We start from the raw sequence: 21,969 nt of genomic DNA on the forward strand, positions 1-21,969 counted from the left end.
AGACCACTAAGCCATGAAGAAGTAGCTGCATGAAGCAGTTACCATTAAGCCATGGAAGTAACTGCTTAGTAACTGCATGAAACAGTTACCAGTAAGAAGAAAAAACTAACATTGTAACCACATATAGATGATATTGAACACTTGTTAGCACAAGGGATTTCAAATCTTCCAAGATTTATACATATGATTTTTGTTCTTTTATATCTGGTTTTTAAATCCATTTTAAAGAACAGAATATATATATATAGTGGGGCATTTCAAATTTTCAAGGACGTGTTCATGTATCTAGCCTTATGAAGCAAACGTTCTACTAATTAACTCTTGATGAAATTCAAAGAAAATGGCGGAGAGGGAGTAACTCTTAACACTTTTCTTTGAAAATCATATATTCTTTCCTTTACTTTTCAAAGCTTTGGAAGGAAGATTCCAATATTATCTTTTCCCTCCTTGGTGTATTGGTATCTTTGTTGATTTTGGTGAAACAAAAAAGTTGGATAGAGGAATCAACTGTTTTTTGAAATTGACCGTCTACTCGGATTGCCCACGTCGAGCAACAAGCGAACAATCTTATCCATTTATCTCCATAGAAACTCCAAAGTCGAGAACAGCTAAGAGCCTTTTACAAAACTCACCCATATTCTCGAAATGAATATGAGGAAGGGATTGAAGCTGGGAATGAATCCACTTGGTTGAAAGTGAACAGCCCATGTGTCAAAGGGAGGGGGGGGAATGAATGAAGCCTTATGGGGTCAAAGAGGAGTGTGGTTTCTGGGATCTATAAATAGCAGAGACCTTAATTTTGACAATATCTTCAACCATCTGCAATCTTCACGTGCTTCTCTGCTATCTGCCTCCTAGTTATCAGTTTGTCTCTACCTCTGCAATTCTTATCCACTGCTCTTCTTTAGGCTCTTTTTAGTCAGTGAGGTCGTTTCCCGTTAAGAGAAAACTATCAAAGAGTAGTTTTGTTCGTTACTTGACAAAGAAAGCTTTCTTAAGTAGCTTTGCATTGCTTTACTTAACTGATAATTTTTAACATGGAAAACAGAAGGCAAGAAACTGGCAATTCTTCATCGTCTAGAAAATTTGATCATCTTTTTGGTTCCAAGAACTCTTCATCCTCCACCACTGGGATTTTTGGCTCTATTTTCCCACCACCACCTACGGTATTCATTATTTTCCTTCTGATTGATTGAAAAAAAAAAAAAACCTACACCACTAGCACATATGTATTTTTTTGCTTTTAGATTTGCTCATGCTTAACACTTAAAATCTTGCTCTTAGGCAGATGGCTTCTGATATTAAAATGGCTGTTTGACTATGCTTTTCAAAGGTTACTTGATTAAGTGAATTACATATATTTGTTCATGTTCATTAGAGGGCTGTGCTTTTACTTCTTACACAGGAGCTTAAGAGTTTCTGTGGGTTGGATAGAGATTTGTTTTAGTAAATAAAATATGGGATCTCTCAAATTGGATATATTAGGAAGAATGCAATAAATTAGGGTGGCTGTAAAAGAAGGCTCCTTCTTCAGCTGTATGTCATACATATATTAATAATTAGTGAACTAATTCTATGCTTGATAGAGAAAAAGAAGTAGGAGAAACATATTTAGACTATAGAAGTTAAATCATTTGTTCACTTAGAAGAAAAAAAGTTCTATATTTTTTTACATATCTAGGAATTAAGGAAAGATTTCTTTTATTTGTTTCCTGCTGTGTGTTGAACTAGTTTAGTATATGTAGATTTCCTGTAGAAGTCTGTTTCTTCTTTAATGTTAAAGAAGAAATTATGTTGCACATTCTGAATCGTTTTTTTTTTTCTTTCTTTCTTTCTTTGTTGATTTGATGATCAGACGGGAAGTGGGAAAGAGTCTTCTCACAGTGGAATAATGGGGTCACTGAAAGAGAAGGCTGTAAGTAGCAAGGCTGAAAATAGTATTTTCAGTGGCAAAGAAAAGAATTCAATTTATCAGAATGAAACTGCAGAACCTTGCTATTTCAGCTCTTCAATATACTATGGAGGCCAAGAAAATTACTCTCCAAGAACCAAATCCACCACTGAATCTCCCCATGTGCAGTTTAAGAAAGACAGGGGAGAGGATGATCCTGATGGAAATAATGCTAACAGCGCTTCAAGAGGGAATTGGTGGCAGGGTAAGGAGATTCCTTTAGATAAAAAATTTTTACGTGATTAATTTTCCATAGTTGGACACTTAAATAAGAGTTTAATGTTTTTTTTTTTTTTAATTTTCTGCAGGCTCGCTCTATTACTAATACCTTGCCCTCAATATAAAGCAAAGTCGCCATAGACATGTATGGCAAGTTATTCTAAATCCTCTCGTGATTTGATTATCCCATTTGTTTATCTTCTTGTGCTTTCCTGATTTAAATAAAATATAGCATTATATCATAAGTGGTATTGTTGATTATCTTGCAGGAATGGTGATGGACTAAAATCTTGTCACTAGAAATAAGTGGTAGTATTAGAAGAGAATAGTGAAGAGAAATGAAATCAAGACTTGCAGCAAAATGATGGGTTCCTTTTTCCTAGTAGTCAACTTGAGCAAGTATCATAGATGAGCTCTGATAATCTGAAGAGAACTTAATGTCATCACTCAGCCGGAAATCTTGCAGAGTCCTTTTTGTGTAATTAACCCATTTTCCTTTCAGTTGATGAACTATGTTTTCTGGGTTTTCAGCCCACTAAATGTTATAATATGGACTGTAAACATGAACTAGTTTATTGAGTTAATATACTTTGTAAGCAAAACTCAGCATCTTTTGTTAAGCAAAGGCAATAGATTATTTGATATTATTCAGATGCCTGGATGACAAGTAAACACAATTTCACAAGCTAGACAACCAGTAGTAACCTCTTTACAACAACAGGCATCATAACTTACATTCTTCACTCTTCAAGGCAATGTGTAAGCTGCAGCAAACATAAAAAACACCATTTCAATCGAAGCTAAGACTGGAAGCATGATGGGTAAAAGATTTAGCCAAAGCTAAAAATAGGCCAACTTACCTCCACACCGGTAACCCACAGGACGATCAGCAAGGTTGCAACGCTTGGGGATGGTTATAGCTATTTCTGGCTTGACACCGGAGCTCTTAGCTGTATTAGACAGCATAACAGCACACAGGCATGCAGGGTTGTGGCCAAGAGTCTTAACTGCTTGGCAGCACTGGCTGGAGACTGGAGCATTCTCATCTTGTGCAGCCATTGCACAAGGAGCCAACTTAAAAGCTTCCCTATCAGGGGAAGATTTCCCACATTCACCAGCCCCATTAACTCCACTATTGTACCCAGAAATGCCCAGAATAACCAGAAACACAAGAATGCAAGTGTACCTTATTTTATTTTCCATTTTCTTCAATGCAAGGTACAAACACCCCACAATCTAGCAGGATTTATACTGAAAAAAGCAGCTGAAAATATCTTTACACGTCAAACCCACAAATCATAGTGGAAGAAGCACTAAAATCAAATTTTATTTTGTTTATTTTCTCACCAAACACCCTCAATTGCATAGCGAAGATTACCAAACTATTTTAAGCAGACAACTGTTAGTGCTTTCAAAAGCTTCAGCCACCCCTCCACTAATTTTCTATCCTTCAAAATCCAACAGCAATGAAACAACTTTCACTACAAACATCTAGAAAGCCAACCAATTCCACTGTTTAACAATAAACCCAATTAAGAGGTTAAAAAAAAACATTTCACATAAAATTTTTAAGTCAGAATTTTGATTAAACCATGAGAAAGCGTTCTCCTTTTCATTCATAGCCCTTAATATAACAAAACAAAACACACAACAACAATAATACGAACAAGAAAAACTAACTAGGCTGCGAGAAAAGCATACAAAACAACACAAACATAAATCAGTAACCCCAAAGGGACCAAGATCACGAGCGGCACAACCGCAGCAAAAGTATGCCCAGTTCCCTTCCCACACGAGAGCGTCCCAAGTTTGACTTGAGCAACATTAACCAACGCCAACATCAAACAAATACACCCAGAAACTGACCCAACACCCGAAACCAGCATCCCGACCCGAACCAAACCCCTGTTGACCTGAGCCTCGAAATCCGAATCAAAACGTGATTCGTTGACCCGTCGGATGGCTTGCTTCAGACTCAACGCAATGATGCTAGAAAACAAGAAGGAACTGAAGGAGTACACGTGGAAGGAGATCATGTTCTCGGCGATGTTTGAACCGGCCCGGCATGCCTCATTGGTAATGAGGGCGTTGGTGGGGTCCCTCGGGTTCCACGCCAGCCCGACGAAAACGGCTAGAGTGAAGAGGGAATTAACATTGATGAGGCCGTCTAAGGCCGTTATGTGGATGCTCGTCGTCATTGAAACGGCGGCGTATGGAGATCAAAGGAGGATCTAAAATCTGAGCAGCTTGGTTTCTTTCGGGGAGAAATGAGGGAGGACGGAAAGAACAATGGGAAAGCAGTAAGTAACCTTTATTTGTTCCAGAGTGAAGGTCACGCATTTTCGCGTTGAAGACCTGAAAAGTAACAATATCATGTAACGTTACTAAATCATGATATTGATTTTTAATTTGAATAATGTTTCATTAATTATTTAAATTATTTGAAATAAAATATTATTACATCTTATTCCCACCCAAAACTTGACTTTATTTAAAAAAAAAAATACTACGATCAAATAATATAGTTAATTCTTTTCTTAAATTAAAAATAATAATAATTTTGCACTATCATGAGTTTTAATTAACTTGTGAAATTAGGAATTCACTTTTATTTTTTTATTTGTGTAAAGAACTTTGAAATAAAAATATGGTGGAGAAGAATAAAACTTTTTTAATTATAATAATATTCTCTCTTAAAGTAGAAGACGAGGCTGAAAAAAAATATATATATATATATAATTTTTTATATAATTTAAATATATAAATTATGTATTATTATATGTTAAATAATTTTAAATTAAAAATAAAATAATATTTAATCATATAATAATACATATTTTCCAAATGATTTCTTTGTAAGAGTAATAAGAAAAAATAATAAACATGAGAAATAATTATATATTTATATTTTTTTACTGTTGATAATAACAATATTATATTCACTTGAATAACTTGTGTCTTCATTTAAAAGACTAATATTTAGAGGGTTTTCGATTAAGAATACAAAAGTTATTTTGATAATCTATTTTTTATTATTAATAATAATATGATATATAATATATAAGATAATTTACTTACCATCTTTATATTAAGTATTAAAAAATTATTAAAGTAATTTTAATTTTATTACAGTTATATTTTTATTTATAAATCTTTAAAATAAAAATATTACCATTTTCAATTAAAATAACAAGAAATATAAAAAATAACTTAAAATAATTATAATCACAATATTTAAATAAAATAATAATTTAATTTTTTTATTACATTCAACTAAATACAATAATTATTTATTTCTACTTATTAAAAAATAATTATTTATATTCAATATTATTTTAGTTAATTAATCTTTGTAATAATATTTTTTATAATAAAAAATTAATAGAGGTAATTATAAATTTAGTTCTACAGTTCATTCCATTTTATTAAAGTTTAAAAAATCCAATAATATTGAGTTTATATGATTATGAATAGAGTATTGAGTAATATTATGTACATAATTTTTATACATAACTTTATACATAAATAATAATATGTCACTATGTAATTGAATAGCTGAAAATTAAAGATAAAACAAAACTCAATCACATGATGGTACATCATTGTTTGTACGTAAAATTGTGCACATGATTTTATTGTCTCAATAATCACATTGAAATGATTGGCAAACTAGATATTTCAAACTCATGAACATCAGTAATTGTCACAAGAAAATGGCCGCTACCATCAACAATCCTAGTTTAAATCACAATATATATTCATCCTGGTTCATAAGTTTTGATTTTGGCACAACTTCGACCCTTTCTGGGTGGCTGATGATGAATTTTGTTGATGCAACAAACCTTGAGAACCATTTGTTGTAAGTGAACAAATCTTTGCTTTTGTGTCAGCAGCACCAAGATAATTTGTCAACACTCTCCTCACCCCAAAACCGCGGTTAGCCTTGTTGTTGCTGCTGCTGCTGAGGCGACAAGGAGTTCTCCCCCCTTTTGCAGGACTAATTAGAGGTGCAGGTGAAAAGCTTGATGTGCTACTGCTAAATGTTGCTTTATGTGGAGTGCCTGAGACAGGCACACTACTGGAGGGGACTGTAACTTTCTTATTAGAAATTACACTGGCTGTTGTCACTGATGACACCTTATCCGAATTTTTAGTCAAGTCATCGACATATATTAAATCATCGATCCGGGCGACAATGTTGAATGCCAGACTCTCCAGAACTCTTGAATAGCTCTCGAGAATGGATTTCCCAACATCCTGAAAAGTTCAAAATCAAGAAGTTCATATATAGTCGAGGGAACAAAGGAGTCTTTAGAGAAAGGAATTTGAACCTTGTTGCAGTGAATCTTGCTGGTGTCCAATGTAGTTTGTGTTAGACTAGGAAACCGCTGTTTCAAGCAACGCAAGAGACTTTCAGATCTTTCTGCAAGCAACTCCCTCTTATCTCCATCGTTCATGAAGTCCTTCACCATCTCCCATGATGATTTTGCAGTGGAATGGTTTGGATAAAGCGGGGACTTCGAGTGAGTTCTTCCACGCCACACATATATTGATGATTCCACACGGTTCGCAATCTCAAGAGCCACATGCTCTGAAGACAGATCAAGGCAATCTAGCAGGCAGTCAGCAGAGAATTGATCTGATGTAACGTACCGGTATATAACCTCCCCTAAACAGGCTTTCCCATTCTGAGAACAAACAAATGAAAAAAATCACTTTGCATAAAGTAATACTATTGAATGCCATTGCAACTTTCAGGATTTTCAAACCTTTGGTAGAGATTCTAAGTATGACTCAGGCATTTCCATTTCTGCTACGGTAATATTATTGATGGCCATTGCAGCTTTCAGGATCTGAGTTGTGCATTCGCGCGTGTGATGCAGTTGTTTTCTTGAATTTTCAGAGAGGCCACCAGGCGGTACTCGGGGCACAGGAAGCCACCATTTCTCTTCTTGCCTCTGAATTTTTTCGTGAAAAGAAGCTGATCCATCTGCTTCTGAGGCTATAATCCCTTGATCAACATACCAAAATTCGGTATCCACAAAACTATCCAAGATTTCCTGTCACGGAATAAACCAGGTGGTAACTTGAAAATGGGCTATTAAACTTAGAACATAGAGCACATGAAACAATGAATGCGAAATCTTACAAGAAGCATGCTGTCTAGTTTCTTGAGAGCTGGGAGATTGATGAAAAGATCTGATCTAGGCCTGCAAGTCATAACCTATGAATTTTAAAACAACCCATTTAGTTCAAAATGCAATAATAAATTCAAATAGTCAAAAGCAGAAGGATCAAAAGTTCTGCTTTTTCCCGAGATTTCAAGAATTTTCAGAAAAGGAAACAGAAAGGCCTAAGATTTTCCCATTACCTCAAGCTTACTTCCATCTGGAAATGTTTGCCAAGATGGGATCAATTCCACAATGTGATCACCAACACAAAGAAGCAGTTCCATTTCTCTTTTCCACATTGATTTCTTTTCAGAAGGTAATGGCTCTAATCTCCATAATTGTCCAAATATAGAAGCTAAAAATCATACCAAAACATAGTAAAACACACCCAAAAAAAAAAGAAGGAAAAAAATGAAATGTAATTGAGAGAAATCTGCACATAAAGAAGAGAGCAAACCACATAGATTGGTAATGGAATTAGATATGGCCAAAGCTGTGCAAACACCTTTACCAGAACCTGACATGTCTTCTCCAAGCAACAATTTTGCAAACCTTTCCTTCATCATATCCATATCTATTCCAATTCAACAAGTAAAATAAAAACAATTAGATTACCAAAAAAAGAAAAAACATAATCTGATAAAAAATAAATAAATGTTATTTAGTAACTCTTTTTGGTTACGAGTAACTTTAAACATCGAAAATTTTGAATTGTTTACAGTATGTTATTTAGAAACATACTGTATTTGTTTCTGAAACTCTGATACACCATTCAAATTCTAAATTTGAAATTCTGCTCTTTCTGTAACCAAATAGAAACACCTCACCTGATCCAAAAGTTGTATGACTTTAATCAAAAGAAACAAAGTTTAAACTCAGAAAAAGAAACTTTTTCTTTTCCCACAATGTTTTCTCAGCAACCAAATATACCCAAAAGCCAAAAAGCCAACCTGAAATAAGAGAGCCCGGTTTCTTAAACGTTAAATCATCAAAATGGATCTTCTCTGGACGTCCCATTTCATCAGAAACCAAACTGTTTTTTGACACTCCAGCTTTCCTGATAGGCCAACCCAAAAGAGAGGGTGAACAAGACTCCCTTTTTTTCACTTCCTCGGATGAGTCTTCAGAGCTGGAACAGCTTGAACTACTACTCTCTCTTGACTCGGTCCCCGACTCAGTGGTAGTAGTAGTCATTGTCTTACTACCATCATTGCCACTCTTCTTCACTAAACTTCCCATTCTTTCCCAAAAAGGAAAAAATTTGAAATACAGGTCAAGGAAAATATATCTGAATTGAAAAGTGTCTTGTTCTGTGAATGTTGAAATTTGATTTTTGATTTTGAAGATTGAAATGAACAGAAAGTTTTAAGAATCATATGACATGTTCAGTCTCCCTTTCACTTTCAGTAGCAGAGTAGAAAATACGTTCGCTCAAATTATTTATAGAAGGCCAGAGGACTTACTCCCACCCGCGGATTCTATTTTTCTTTCAACCATTTTAAATTAATTATTTAATTATTAATATTTAAAAAAATTAAATTTTTTTTATTTTAAACTTTACAAATTAATTATTTTTTAAATTAAATTTTAAAAAATAATATTTTGTTCCAAAGGTTTATTTTTCATTCTTCAATTGATCTCTATGATACTTTTTGTAATAATATCTCTTTTTCAAACATTTTTTCTCCTTTCAAAGGGTTTTTTTTAATAAATATATATTTATTTATATATTTAAAATTAATATATATAATATTATTCTTATAATAAATACAAAACAAAGGTAAATTTAGTTTAGCCCCACAAACTATTAAAAAAAATCTCAAAATAAAATGATAACAAAATAAAATTATGTTTATAATTTTATGTACAAATAATGATGTATTATTATTTGATTGAATATTATTTTATTTTTAATTTTTAATTATCTAATTATATAATAATATATCATTATTTATATATAAAAATTATACCTTTAACAGAGTAAAAAATTATACCTGCCAAGGTAAAACGTTTACAGTGGAAATCTTCGAAACAGGATTAAATTCCAGAGTCAAAATTTTACGCATGTATTTGACTGCTTTTATTTAAAAGTGGTTTAATGTCGTCAATGATGAATATTATTTCGGCCCAATCAAAAAATATTAATTATTCCATTATCTAGAACTTATCATCAAATTAATTAAGGAAAATAAGTATAGATTGGCGGCCACAAATTTTACATTTAATTGATTTTATTTATTTAATGAATAAATTGTATTATATTATTTTTAAAAGCCTTATATTTGTCCGTAACGGGTTGTCGTTTCGGATAGTGGTAAATATTGGAGGACAGGTAAAGGGTAATATAGTCAAATGGTCTGCTAATTTGAATGGTAAAGTAGCCGTTTGGTCAGAATATTGATGTGGCTATATGCACTTTCTCTCCCGAATTTTGAAAAATGACCTTTTTTACTTTTAAGTTTAGAAAGTTAATTTTTTACCCATCTGTCAAGATCGATATTAAAACCGTCAAAGGATTTTTATCAACTTTTTTAATATATAATAGGATAATAGACTTTTGAAACTTCAAAGATGAAAATTTATTGTTTCACGAAATCTTAGGTGGAAAATAATCCTTTGGCCTATTAATTTAGGGAATTCTAATATGAACCGGGGCACAAAAGATGATTTTTTTCCTTCAATATTTGAATTATGATCTAAAATGTATCTATCCTCTAATCATATATTATAGAACCTTTCCTTCTCCGAAATTATACCCTTTATAGAAACTTTTTCGTTCATAATTTCGGTCAGAAATAATAATCTTTACATGTAAGATAATTTTCTTACATGCAAGACTCACAGAGAAGACATGATAATTGCCCATTATCTTCTATAATGTCTCTTTGAACAACATTTATTGGTTTATCCAATTGCCACCCTATAGTTTGTAGTGAAAATTTTTCTTCTCGCAAAACTAAATAAGCGTTTGATAAAAGTGGAATTATTCAATAAATGTTCAAAACTCAAGATAAAAGTGTTTTTTATGGCTATAAGGAAAGGTAGAACAACTATCTCTCACCCTTTTTCTTTAATATCAATTTTTAGCCTTCCAACTTTTAAAACTAATTAATCAATTTTTAACCTTCCAACTCATATATTTGTTTTTTTTTAGTGTGTCTACCCATAAATTAATTAATTTCAAAAAAGAACTTGATAAAAGGTTTAAAAATATCATTTTTAAAGCTTGAGGATTAAATATTAGACGGGTAAAATGTGGGTGGGATATAGTGGTTCTACTCCATAAAAGAGAAAAATACTCCTTCACTTTCTGTGTAAGCAGGGTGGTCACTTTTCCAATGAAAAAGAATCTTTATCTTCACACCCCGCCTATTCAATTCAATTTTGTGATAAATTTAAATCGATTTTAAATTGATTAAAAATATTTATGAAAGGTATTCGATGAAATAAATAATATTATCGATACAATAAAAAATATCACTAATAAAATGAGTAATATTATCATAAAATAATTCAGACTAGATTTAATCTAAATTATTAAACAGAAATTTTAACATAAGTTTGGTTTTGATTGAGTGGAATATCAATTCAAATTAATCAAGCTTGAATCAAGTCCATCCATAAAGGCTAAATACTTTAACTACTATAGACTTATTAGCACCTTTTATGTAATGATCCGTAAAATGGTTTGAACACACTTGACCGCCTTATTCACCAACACCTCATAAATTAATTATGATTATGAATGAGACACCCATAAATTTTTGCATTATGACACATGGAGGGACTTCAAATTCAAACTTCAAAACTACAAATGGGGCAATCTTTTTTATTCTCAAAGCTGATCTCAGGCATCTTGAGGCTAATTTCAGGACGTTTTAAAGCCTCAAGCTACCGCTTTGTCGATGCCCAAGAAGAGTTATTGGCAACAGATGAAGGAAAATGACCTCTTTTGGGTGTTTTTGAACTCAAAAAAATTTGTTATCTTCGCAGCACGCACGCACGCAAGGTTTGAACTCAATAGGCCATTTATGAATCACGGGCAACTTTTGATTCATTATGACAAGTGTCAGGGTTTTTGGACCACTCTAGCTCATCCATTTGAATAGTAATAGGCCGGGCTAATTGCATAGATTGCTTCAAAGCCCACTAGTTAGGCCCGTCTCTTTCCGGCCCAAATCAGAGCCTATTTAGTATGTATTTATATGGGCACCGATAATATATACAAATAAAGATGCTGTAATGCAGGATGCTTTTTGGCAGCCTCCAACTGCCGGGACAAATCCCTGAATAAATGAATGATGTCTATGGTTAGGTATATAATCAATCTTTCAAGTGCATAAATCTGATCTAAAAGTGATCCATTCCCTGAATCGAGTTAGGCTGTCAATTGCAGACATCTGTGAACTCGTCCATTAAAAGAAATTGCTTTTATAGAATTTGTGAGTGGTGATGGGTAAGGATGCAAATGAGTCGAGACAAGTCGAACAGTGTTTGATTTAAATTTGATTCGATTATTTTAAGGAAAGTTCAAATTAACTGAGTTGACAGTATCTTATCTTGAGTTCAAATTCGAGATAAGAATAAATGGTTTGAGTTCAGTATGAAAAATTAATTTAAACCTCGTAACTTTTATATATATTAATTAATCGTTTATTTTTTAAGTTAAGAAACAAAATTTTAAAAATATTAATACAATATTTAAAATTATTAAATATTTATTAATATTTTATTTGAATCAAGTTAAAAACTCATGAATTCATTGACCTAATCAACATTAAATAAAAGTTTGATTTGATTTATTCGAGATAAACTTGATTCAAGATGAGCTGCAAAGCTACTCACAATCGGCTTAACTTATTTGCATCCCTTCCCTGCTACATGTGCTATGGAAGACTTGACTTAAGACAAGCTGAGCTTAACTTGTTTGCGCCTTTTTCTAGTCAGAAATGGTATGGGCTTAGACATGGAATATGTACGAAGTGAAGGTGTAAAGCTATGGTGGAAGACAAAACACATTCCCAAGAATCTCCCAAAACAAGGCTCCCACACCCTTTTATTATTCTTATTATTTCCATAGAACAATGAGACATGTCTCTCCATACATCCACCCCATTACTTGGTCGTCTGTAAGTGTGACTGACTGCATTAAGTATTCTTCACTTTGATTTCCCAACTTCAAAAAAAGAATTCTTGCTTGCCCAATGTCCTGTTTGTGTCGTCCATGTGATAAAAAAAGCACAAAATTTTATAATTTTAAGACATTGATTGAAGATGTGTCAAAACATCATATTAATTATGTAAATAATTAAATTAAATTTTTAAAGAAATTATACAAAAATAATCTCAAATTTTATTGTCCTTATATAATTTAAATATAAAGTTGCTTTTTTATTTTATTTTTACAAAGAATCCACCTTACACGTATTATTATTTTTAAAACCGAATCAATTACATTAAATAAGATAAATTTTAAATCCAGTGATCGTTCTCATAATCACTAAAAATTTTATCTTGATATGTTACCAAGGTAAACTTGAGCCAATACTTTTTTACATATGAAGTATACTCTTTTATCACTCAAACTATCATTTAAGATAATACAAAACTGTTTTCACCCGTAACCTTTTTGATATTACGTATATTAAGTTTTTCCGTATTTTTACAATTTGTAATAAATAAAATGGTTTTTGATATTTAACTGAGTAATTTGCTGGGGCCTTATTAATATTTCAGTATGCCTAATTAGGGAGCCTTTTCCATATTGTATTATGTCTAATGTGTGGGGGGTCTTACAAATTTTTTAATATGTAATGGGTGAGGGTTCTGGGTAATTATATTTAGGAGGTTATTGATAGTTTCCATCATGATTGTCCACACGGTATGTGTGAAATAATATCAAGTAAATAATGGAATATTCTGACCTAATTTTTTTTTTTTTTGAATTTTTAAATAATTCATTATATATTATAATTTTTTAATTAATTGAAATCTGGCTGGTAGCTGTCCCATATTCTACCGTTGCATAGAGTTTAAACTTCAAAATTCGAATTGCCAAAAACTTTAAAAAGAAAAATGTTAATTTATGTCTTCTCTTTTCAGAAGACTTGTGACAGACAGCGACGGCTGATTGATCCTTTGGCGAACTTCTGTTTACGTCTATTTATCATGCAATAATTCGTTTTAGTTTTAGTTTTAGTTTCAATGAAGTTTATGGATAATATCATTTAAATCCATAATATTTTATTTTTTTATTATGTAGCATATTTCTAAAGAAGAGATTTTTTCAATTTTGTTTTTTTAAATGCATAGTTTGTAATATACTTCCTTGTGGATTTAAAATTAAAACTATGAATTTTATAAATAAAGTAAAGATTAGAGGGTCAACAATAAAAAAGATGAACTCAAGAGTAAGTTCATCTGGGTTAGCAAAATTAATTAGTAAAATATTAAAATTTTTAGGATAAAGACTTAGATTTAAGTTTTTATTACATTTATAAAATATTAATTTATCTAATATAGTGATTGTGAGTTCAGTTATTATACCTCAAAATTTACCTGTTTAATCAATCCAAACAAGGTTCTCTGATTATAAAAAAAAAATAATTTAAGAGTAAAAATAAAGAAAAAAGAAGTTAGTTTGTCACAACTCAGCCAATTAGACACGACGATTAGAGATGACAATTTCAATTTGAATTTAAGGTTTTCGATCATAAAAGAGAGGAGATTTCCTTATAAAAACAAGAAAATGGATGAATATACATGTATCCCTTCTCCAACTTGTCCTTATCCTCATTCCCACCCCTTTGTATTTTTTTTTAAATACAACTATATCTTTAAAGTTTTAGATTATTTATATTTTTTCAAATTTATTTACATTTTTGTCGTACATATTAAAGTAGTTAATATATAATATTTACGACATTTGAAATAGTGAGTTAGTTTTAATTTTAATTAATTTTGTTATTAAATATATTTATATTATGTTTAAAAGATGTAGGGAGGGGATTCTTCAATAGAAATAAGGGTATGCATAATTAATTTTGAAATAGTGTGTATGCATAGTGTAGACATGACGACTAGAGATGATAATTTCGATTAGAATTTAGGGTTTCTAACCTTAATAAAGAAGAGATTCTTCAATAAAAATAAGAAAGGGAACAGAGACAAAAACTGTTTTTGCAATCGGGGGCAAGGATACATGTTTTCCCCCTTCGACCTTTCCCTGCCTTGCCCTGGTCTCCGTCCCCATCCTCATCCCATCCTTTTATGTTAATATTTTTGTTTAAAATACTATCATATTTTTATAGTTTTAGATTATTTATATTTTTTAAATTTATTTATATTTTATTGTCCATATTAAAATGATTAATATATAATATTTATGACATTTTGAAAACTAAACTTTAAAAGAGAAATATCATTTTTTTAAACTTGATTTATGAGACAAATTATTAGTTTTTACGGTTTATAAGGGAAAAAGAGATTGAATTTTAAGGGATTAAAGTTTCATTAATTTTAATCTCTTATAGATGTATTTAAGATTTTTAAAATAAATAGATAAAAACTTACGAAAACAGAATACTTTGGGGGAGAATAAGTCCTTGGCTTTTTTTTTTTTTTTTTAATTTCATGGACCATGCCATGTTAACCCGCTGACCTTACCCTACGATCTCCACCCGACGGATAGTGTCGAAAATATTGGGTCTGGGCATGTCACGTGTCTGCCCAAGCCCCTTAACATGTCTACGGCAGTCAATCACCATGATCAAACAGATGTATGAGTGTTGTTTTGATGTCTTATCCATACGCGCTTACTGCTAATATTTTTATCACACTTTGAATAACGTCACATATCTGTCATCGAATAAAATTACAAGTTAGACATTCACAATACTTAGCTGACCAAATTTGTTTTTGCCAATGAGATCTATTGTAATTTCATTAATTATTTTTTATTTTTTATAATTATAATTTAAATCAATCACGTTCCATTTTATTTTTAAATCATATTAATACTAAATAATTATTGACCATGCGATAATTATTTGTACTTTCAGGCACAGCCACATAAGACAGTAACGATATACGCGCATTGAATGAGAGTGGGGCTAATAAATGAATGAGCCAACGCCAATGAACTGCGCATTACTTGTTTAAGGGCCACAAGTTGTAAGCTGAAAGACATTAATGCCCTTTATAGAATCTTAATTTCCCATCATATACAGGCAAAATACTGTCCATAACTGCTTGACGTGGTTACACATAACTTTTCAGCCTTAACCTTTTTGGATAATCACATTAAAAATAAAATAAAATTATCTTTATTATTTTTTATTATTACAAAATTAAATAACTTTGATCCTCCAACTTGATCACATAACATTTTCGCCTTAATTTATTAAAAAAAATGGTCGTTTTCCTTTTAAAAATTTTAAAATAAAAAAGAATGAAAAAAATCTGTTCCCGCTCTTTTGATTAATGTGGCGTCGTTTTCAGAATATGTCGCACGGCCCACAGCAACTTCTTCCTTTCACGCTATTAATTAATTTTCTTCCTTTTTCTCTTTTTGTTTCCAATCATAATTTTTAGCGGGAAACTTATTGAATCCATTACAATTCAGTTTTCGGGTCCGCCGTTAACCGCCGTTATAACGACCAGATATTTGCAGCCTTGCAGGGCACTTGGCTTCTAGGTTACTCTTTCCCATAAGACTGTGACGCTGTCATCCATCCATCCATGTAATGATTATAATTATAGTATAAATCCCAAAAAAATAATAATTAAATCTCGTTATTATTCTTTTTTTTAATAATGAAATATAAAATACAAAAGTTACAAATAAAATCAATATGATGATGTGTTAGAGACAGTTGAATTTTTTGGTATAGTGGAAAAATTTTTAAAAAAAAAGAAAATTTCAATTTTTTTGCTATATTTTTTTTACAACGATTATAAACCATTCACATACTTGAGAATAGAAATGAATATGTAAGCGGCGTTAGGTAACGGCTTGAAATTGAAAGCGTTAACAGAGGCGAAATTACAGAAAAGACAACGACAGTTAAGCTGCCGAATCTAGGTTGACGCCACGTAATCATAAGATTCAGATTCCAACATTATACACATTGGATTATACTATGCTGACTAGGTGGTTCACGGGTTCTCTGTGACACCCGTTTACTTCATATGCCAGGCACCATTTGTGAAATTTATCTATCACAATTAAATAATATTATATTTATTTATTTTAAATATATATATTTATATATATTATTATATATTTTAATATTATTTTATTTTAATTAAAAATGATTTAATTATATAATGATATATATAATTATATATATTTATAATTTTATTGTTATAATTATTTTTTACTTGTTATGACATAATGCACAAATTAATAAATAAAACATATAAATTTACAAATTTCATTATTCATTATAATTTTAAATATTTAAGATGAGAATTTGTTAGGTATCTTTCATAATGTGACCATCATATCTTAGACCTAACAATTTAAATTTTGAATTGACTTGTTTCACATTTCCAAAATTTAATTTGCAAATAATAATTAGACAAATACAAAAAACGATAGCAATGTTGCAAGATGCTATTATGTGAAAAAATTAACGATTAGTAAAATTAATAAAATTTTAAAATTTTAAAAAGAATTGGGTTTGAGCGCCTTTTCCACTAGTAAAATCTTAATTTAAATTACTTTAAAAAATGTTGGTATTTAAAAATAACAAAATTATGTGTATATATATATATATATATATATATATATACATAATTTAGATACATAGATAATGTGTAATTATATGATTGAATAATTTTGAATTAAAAATAAACTAATACCCAATAATATGATGATATGTTATTTGTATATATAAATTATGTGTAAAAAATTGTATATACTCATCCAAAAATTGGAATATTATGTAAGGACAAAAATGGAATTTAATTAATATAATATTTTCTTTAAGCATATGAAAATTAATTCTGATTATCAAAAAGAGAATTTAATTACATGATACATGAATCTTAAAAGAAAATTAAGGTCAAGTGAATGGGATGGAATGAAGTGATTAATGGGATAATTAAGGCATACTAATTGCGAATCATTGGTGGACAAGTGATAATGAACATTGTCGTTACTTTAATTAGTGGCTCAATGTGGGCTCCACCTTTAATCAACATCAAACCTTTTTTTTTAAATAAATAAAATTTGAAAAAAATAAATAAATTCAAGGTTAAGGATTTAAAAATCTAATCATATTAAACTTGAATCATAACTTTTTGGCATATGAAGAATGATAGTCGAATTATGTATTGTATTACATCATATGATATAATTTTTAAAAAATAAAATAATAAAAAATATAATTGACACATTATCATTTTAGAAAATATCACTAATATCTTTGAAAATTTAAAAATTTTTATATACAACTCTACTACATTATCATTTTCTTTAAAAATATATATTAATCCATTATTATTTAAAAAAATATCATGAACACCGTTGAAAGTTTAAAATTTTCATATGCATCTTTATTGTATCATTATTTTCTTTAAAAAAAAGTATCAATCTGTATTAATAAAATGTATCGTATTATAAAATACATATTATATGATACATTTATTGTATCATATGATATATTACTATATCATATTAATTCGATATACTTCATAATATATATCATTTTTTTATATTATATCATATTATAAGATATATGTATTATATATTATATAATACAAATAACTATAATATCAAATTTAACAGCCATAGATAATATTTTAAAATATATATAAATTTGAATACTTGCATTTGACTTCAATCTTACCCATTTTCAAATCATAAACAATAAATAGTCAGTCACATAATTTCATAGGTACCCTTTTAGGGATTCAATCATGATATGGGTATTATAATTGACATTTACCCTGTTCAAATCAAGGGTGTGAATAACTTAGTTTAAACCATAAAATTCAATAAAATTATTTAAACATTATAATTTTATTTAGTTTAATGTAAATTAATAAATTTTAATATAAGTTTATGGTATGAGTTATGATTTAGATAATTTTCAAACTTTAATACATGTTTATTTCTTGTTCTATAAATTTTTAATTCAATTTTTATTTATTAAATATAAAAATTTAGAAGTGAATAATTTTTAATAGGTTCAGTCTTTAATTCAAATAGGATCAAACTATATATTTTCAGTTTAGTTTGATTTAGTCTGAAACATAAAATGGTTTGACTTAATTTAAAATTTTTTAAGCGATTTTTTTTTATTTGTTTCGAAAAAGTTTTCAAGTGCACAAAATCGAACTATATACCCCTTTAACTCAAAACCAAGAGGAAAATATTCTTAATTAAAAAAATAATTTCAAAATTTCTTTCATATTTAATCATGATTCATGAATTAAACTTAATCAACACCATAATCTTTTGAGAATAATTAAAAAATTACTCATATCTTAAACCCTACTAATAATGCACAGATGGCAAGGAGATTATGCAGCAGCACAAACGTCTCCATCCACCCTGCCGTCTGTCACCTTCTCTCTGTGCTGTATTTTTTCTCTTACAAATATTTATAAAAAAAAAAAAAAACTGTCTCAAAGCAACCCTGAAACCTTAATAAAAGCGAGGTGTCTTCAACATTCCCTACGCCTTCTCTCTCTTTACTCATCTTTTGTTGGGTCCCTCATTTCTCTCTCTCCATCTCTCTATATCTAACTCGGAGCTCGGTCAAAGCAAAGCGCAGCTCTCAAAACTAAACCAATCCCTCTTCTCTCTTTTCTGTGTTTTTGTTTCTGTAGTTGCTGTCGCCATGTCCGAGTCAGATTCCTTGAACGATGCCGCTTACTGGTCACCTTATAAGTTTGAAGATGTTCTTGTTGTGAAGAAAGGTTATGTGAAGAGTGATGATGAGATGAAGAAGTCCAGTGATCTCAGCTTTCCTTCTGAGTTTCCATACGAGTTTGACTCGCTCGATTCGGCTCTCTGTTCTCCGGTGGAGTCAGAGAATGGTTGGACTGAGACAGAAACCACCAGCGACGAGGAGGACTTCCTTACCGGGTTAACTCGCCGTCTTACACAGTCCTCAACTCAGAAATTCGCTGCCAATGGTTTTACTAAAGACAAACCTGAGGTCTACTCCAGTAAATCCTTGTTTATGTATTATACTTCTTGCTATTTTAAATTTTAAAGCTCTTGTTTTGACGTTATTCTTTTGTTACCAGAGCTGGGTTATGGCCGGGTCACCCGAGTCGTCTTTGAGTGGAATAGGGAGCTGGTCAGTCTCAAGCGGAGGCAGCCCAAACGGTTCCTCCTCACTTGTATCTTCTCCTCCGACGACGCCGTTTGGTGATGAAAACAACACGTGGGACCTTATCTCTGCTGCCGCAGGCCAAGTTGCGAGGTTGAAGATGAGCAACGAAGACTTTAAATGCAACTACAACAACCGCGGCCGAGGCCTTATTGCTCCTCCCAAGGCCACTACAAGTCCCCTGCAAGTTATTGAAAATCCCAATTTTGGCTTATATTCAAGCCAATATGTTAATTTCACCCCCCTTCAAACAAATCAGGTGAGTTCTTTGTAAAATAAAAATTAAATTGAATCCAGGATTTGCTTCCTTATGATGACGTTTTATTTTAAACTGCAGTATCAGATGTTGAGCCCTCAAAATGGTGGTTTAAACGGTGTGAATGTGATACGGGGACGGCAGCAACAAGTGAGGTTAACTCAGCCACAGCCACAACTGATCCAGAGTAAAGCCAGAAGTGTTGTTTATGAAAATGGGAGATGTGGGCGTCCTATTGGGCTATGTCAAGCTGCCTGGCCGCCTCTGCAGGTTCAGCAACGTCAACAACACTCTGCTTCCGGCATGAAAGCTGTGTTTTTGGGTGGATCTGGTGGCGTTAAAAGAGAATGTGCTGGTACTGGTGTGTTCTTGCCGCGGAGATTTGGGTCTAACCCTCTTGATTCTCCCAAAAAACCAAGTAAGATGTTAGAAATAGCTCAACTTTTTTGTAGATTTGGTTAGCTTTTTTATTGAGTTTTTTTTACTAACTAGCTTGTTTTTTTTGGGTTTTTATCTCAGGTTCTACTGTTTTAGTTCCAGCTAAGGTTGTTCAGGCTTTGAATCAGAGTTTCGAAAACATGAATGGGAATAATACTCATGCCCAGCACCGATTTAATACAGCTTTTGGTCCACAGTATGGTGAGTTCTTTTAAATCTCTGTTCACAGAGGGCATGTTTGTAAAGCTTCCATTTAAATGATATTGTTCTTGAATCTTGACAGATGCTTTAATGGCGAGAAGGACTTTGCTTTTGTCACTTAAAAAGCAACGAAGCTTAAGACCTGAAGCTGCTCCTCCACTAAATCATGAAATACATCTTCCTCAGGAGTGGACATATTGAAAGAAGGAGATGAACACATTAGTCTCAGCCATTTTCAAGCTTATTTTGTTGGAAAAAGATTGAAAAAAAAAAAGTATAAAGGAAGTGATTTCTGATAGAAGAAATATGGGATTATGGTTTTTGTAAGAGAAGAATTAAGAATGCGAGTGTAGTCAGTAGAAGAACAATAATTAATATAATTGTATTGCAGGTTTTGTGGAGTAGATTTAGATGAGTCAAGAACAAATTGTAGCAAGGGAAGAGGGTTTTTTCTTCAATTTTCAGCTGTAATAAGTGGATTTCATCTTCTGGGTTTGATGTATTTGGCCTTGAAATCTCATCTTTTGGTTGCAGAAAAAGTGGAATCCACATCCCTCTTTGTTGTAATATCAATATTTTAATAAGAAATATTTATATTATTTTGTTTATCATAAGTCTGCTCTGTTTCTTTACAATTCCATACACCACTTTACCTTTGCTTTTCCCTTCTCTTTTCACTTCAAAACACTAACCCCATTTAACTTCAAATTTCAAAAACATTTATCATGGATTTCAAGGTCCTGACTCTTGAGAAAACACTCGACTACTAATATACTACAAGGGGTAGAATACTTTATTTTCCATCTTCAAAGGGGAAAAATCTCTCTCTGTCTCTGTCTGTCTCTGTCTCTGTGTCTCTCTGTTCTTGTTAAAATTTCGTCTCCTCATTGTTTGAAAAATTTCACTCTACTCTCTTTCTCCATCCATGTAATATTTATTAAGTATTAAGATAAATTTATAATAATTTAAAAATTTATAGATAATTTAATAATAAAAGTTTAATAACAATCTAAAAAAGAAAAAAAAAAAGTTGAAAATATATTTATTTTTGTTTTCGTCTTATTCTCATCTGGAAAGGTTTTAATTATTCTTACATTACTCTTTATCAAAAAATTTCCTTCTCGTTTAAAAAGGTACATACAGTAGCATATAAGAGTTGATATTTTCCAAGTTATAATAAATTGAAAGAGGAAAGTGTACCTGTTTCTGGATCTGGATGGAGATAATGTTGAAGCATGCTTTAAAAAGCATATTTAAAAATAAAAAAGCAGGAAGGAAATTGCTTCAGCGTGAAGCAGAGGTGGTAGGGACATCGATAGAGAAATGAGATATGGGGATAAAATTAACTTGATTAACATCTTGAAAGGCCCCACCTTCTCCATCTTT

General features: G+C 31.1%; 5 protein-coding genes across 6 annotated transcripts; 2 read left to right on the plus strand and 3 right to left on the minus strand.

The window, feature by feature from the left end:
* The first annotated feature begins 762 nt into the window (after positions 1 to 762).
* Positions 763 to 2,768, plus strand: LOC123206929. 2 transcript variants are annotated; one of them, XM_044624220.1, is made up of 4 exons: positions 763 to 1,166; positions 1,856 to 2,156; positions 2,260 to 2,320; positions 2,440 to 2,768. In XM_044624220.1, exons 1-3 carry the CDS (start codon positions 1,038 to 1,040, stop codon positions 2,274 to 2,276), a joined length of 447 nt encoding a protein of 148 aa, XP_044480155.1. In that variant the 5' UTR covers positions 763 to 1,037; the 3' UTR covers positions 2,277 to 2,320; positions 2,440 to 2,768. The 2 variants fall into 2 exon arrangements, with proteins under 2 accessions (XP_044480155.1, XP_044480154.1); XM_044624219.1 differs by having other exon boundaries at positions 2,260 to 2,315.
* Positions 2,769 to 2,781: 13 nt separating this feature from the next.
* Positions 2,782 to 3,565, minus strand: LOC123206930 (putative lipid-transfer protein DIR1). Its single transcript, XM_044624221.1, has 2 exons — positions 3,031 to 3,565; positions 2,782 to 2,934 (listed from the first exon to the last, which is right to left on the minus strand). The coding sequence occupies exons 1-2, from the start codon at positions 3,371 to 3,373 to the stop codon at positions 2,918 to 2,920; spliced, it is 360 nt and encodes a 119-aa protein (XP_044480156.1). The 5' UTR covers positions 3,374 to 3,565; the 3' UTR covers positions 2,782 to 2,917.
* A 137-nt stretch (positions 3,566 to 3,702) lies between these two features.
* LOC123206928 lies at positions 3,703 to 4,525 on the minus strand. The gene has a single exon (XM_044624218.1). The coding sequence runs from the start codon at positions 4,366 to 4,368 to the stop codon at positions 3,850 to 3,852; it is 519 nt and encodes a 172-aa protein (XP_044480153.1). The 5' UTR covers positions 4,369 to 4,525; the 3' UTR covers positions 3,703 to 3,849.
* Positions 4,526 to 5,775: 1,250 nt separating this feature from the next.
* On the minus strand, positions 5,776 to 8,736 carry LOC123206949 (rop guanine nucleotide exchange factor 5-like). The gene is made up of 7 exons (XM_044624246.1): positions 8,292 to 8,736; positions 7,799 to 7,915; positions 7,542 to 7,696; positions 7,320 to 7,394; positions 6,940 to 7,230; positions 6,502 to 6,858; positions 5,776 to 6,427 (listed from the first exon to the last, which is right to left on the minus strand). The coding sequence occupies exons 1-7, from the start codon at positions 8,578 to 8,580 to the stop codon at positions 5,939 to 5,941; spliced, it is 1,773 nt and encodes a 590-aa protein (XP_044480181.1). The 5' UTR covers positions 8,581 to 8,736; the 3' UTR covers positions 5,776 to 5,938.
* A 10,290-nt stretch (positions 8,737 to 19,026) lies between these two features.
* Positions 19,027 to 21,197, plus strand: LOC123206943. The gene is made up of 5 exons (XM_044624237.1): positions 19,027 to 19,511; positions 19,603 to 19,947; positions 20,026 to 20,362; positions 20,464 to 20,583; positions 20,666 to 21,197. Exons 1-5 carry the CDS (start codon positions 19,191 to 19,193, stop codon positions 20,782 to 20,784), a joined length of 1,242 nt encoding a protein of 413 aa, XP_044480172.1. The 5' UTR covers positions 19,027 to 19,190; the 3' UTR covers positions 20,785 to 21,197.
* Positions 21,198 to 21,969: the final 772 nt, after the last annotated feature.

Source organism: Mangifera indica, unplaced genomic scaffold (assembly GCF_011075055.1).
Source record: "Mangifera indica cultivar Alphonso unplaced genomic scaffold, CATAS_Mindica_2.1 Un_0054, whole genome shotgun sequence".
Classification (NCBI taxonomy): Eukaryota; Viridiplantae; Streptophyta; class Magnoliopsida; order Sapindales; family Anacardiaceae; genus Mangifera; species Mangifera indica.

Bases quoted from the DNA above. Each gene is read 5' to 3' on its own strand.
- LOC123206929 (XM_044624220.1), top strand. From the start codon at position 1,038: ATGGAAAACAGAAGGCAAGAAACTGGCAATTCTTCATCGTCTAGAAAA. The intron at 1,167-1,855 runs GTATTCATTATT...TTTGATGATCAG, and splicing joins TTTTCCCACCACCACCTACG to ACGGGAAGTGGGAAAGAGTC.
- LOC123206943 (XM_044624237.1), top strand. From the start codon at position 19,191: ATGTCCGAGTCAGATTCCTTGAACGATGCCGCTTACTGGTCACCTTAT. The intron at 19,948-20,025 runs GTGAGTTCTTTG...TTTAAACTGCAG, and splicing joins CCCCCCTTCAAACAAATCAG to TATCAGATGTTGAGCCCTCA. The intron at 20,363-20,463 runs GTAAGATGTTAG...TTTTTATCTCAG, and splicing joins TGATTCTCCCAAAAAACCAA to GTTCTACTGTTTTAGTTCCA.
- LOC123206930 (XM_044624221.1), bottom strand. From the start codon at position 3,373: ATGGAAAATAAAATAAGGTACACTTGCATTCTTGTGTTTCTGGTTATT.
- LOC123206928 (XM_044624218.1), bottom strand. From the start codon at position 4,368: ATGACGACGAGCATCCACATAACGGCCTTAGACGGCCTCATCAATGTT.
- LOC123206949 (XM_044624246.1), bottom strand. From the start codon at position 8,580: ATGGGAAGTTTAGTGAAGAAGAGTGGCAATGATGGTAGTAAGACAATG. The intron at 7,395-7,541 runs GTAATGGGAAAA...TAAAATTCATAG, and splicing joins CAGATGGAAGTAAGCTTGAG to GTTATGACTTGCAGGCCTAG. The intron at 6,859-6,939 runs GTTTGAAAATCC...GTTTGTTCTCAG, and splicing joins ACTTAGAATCTCTACCAAAG to AATGGGAAAGCCTGTTTAGG.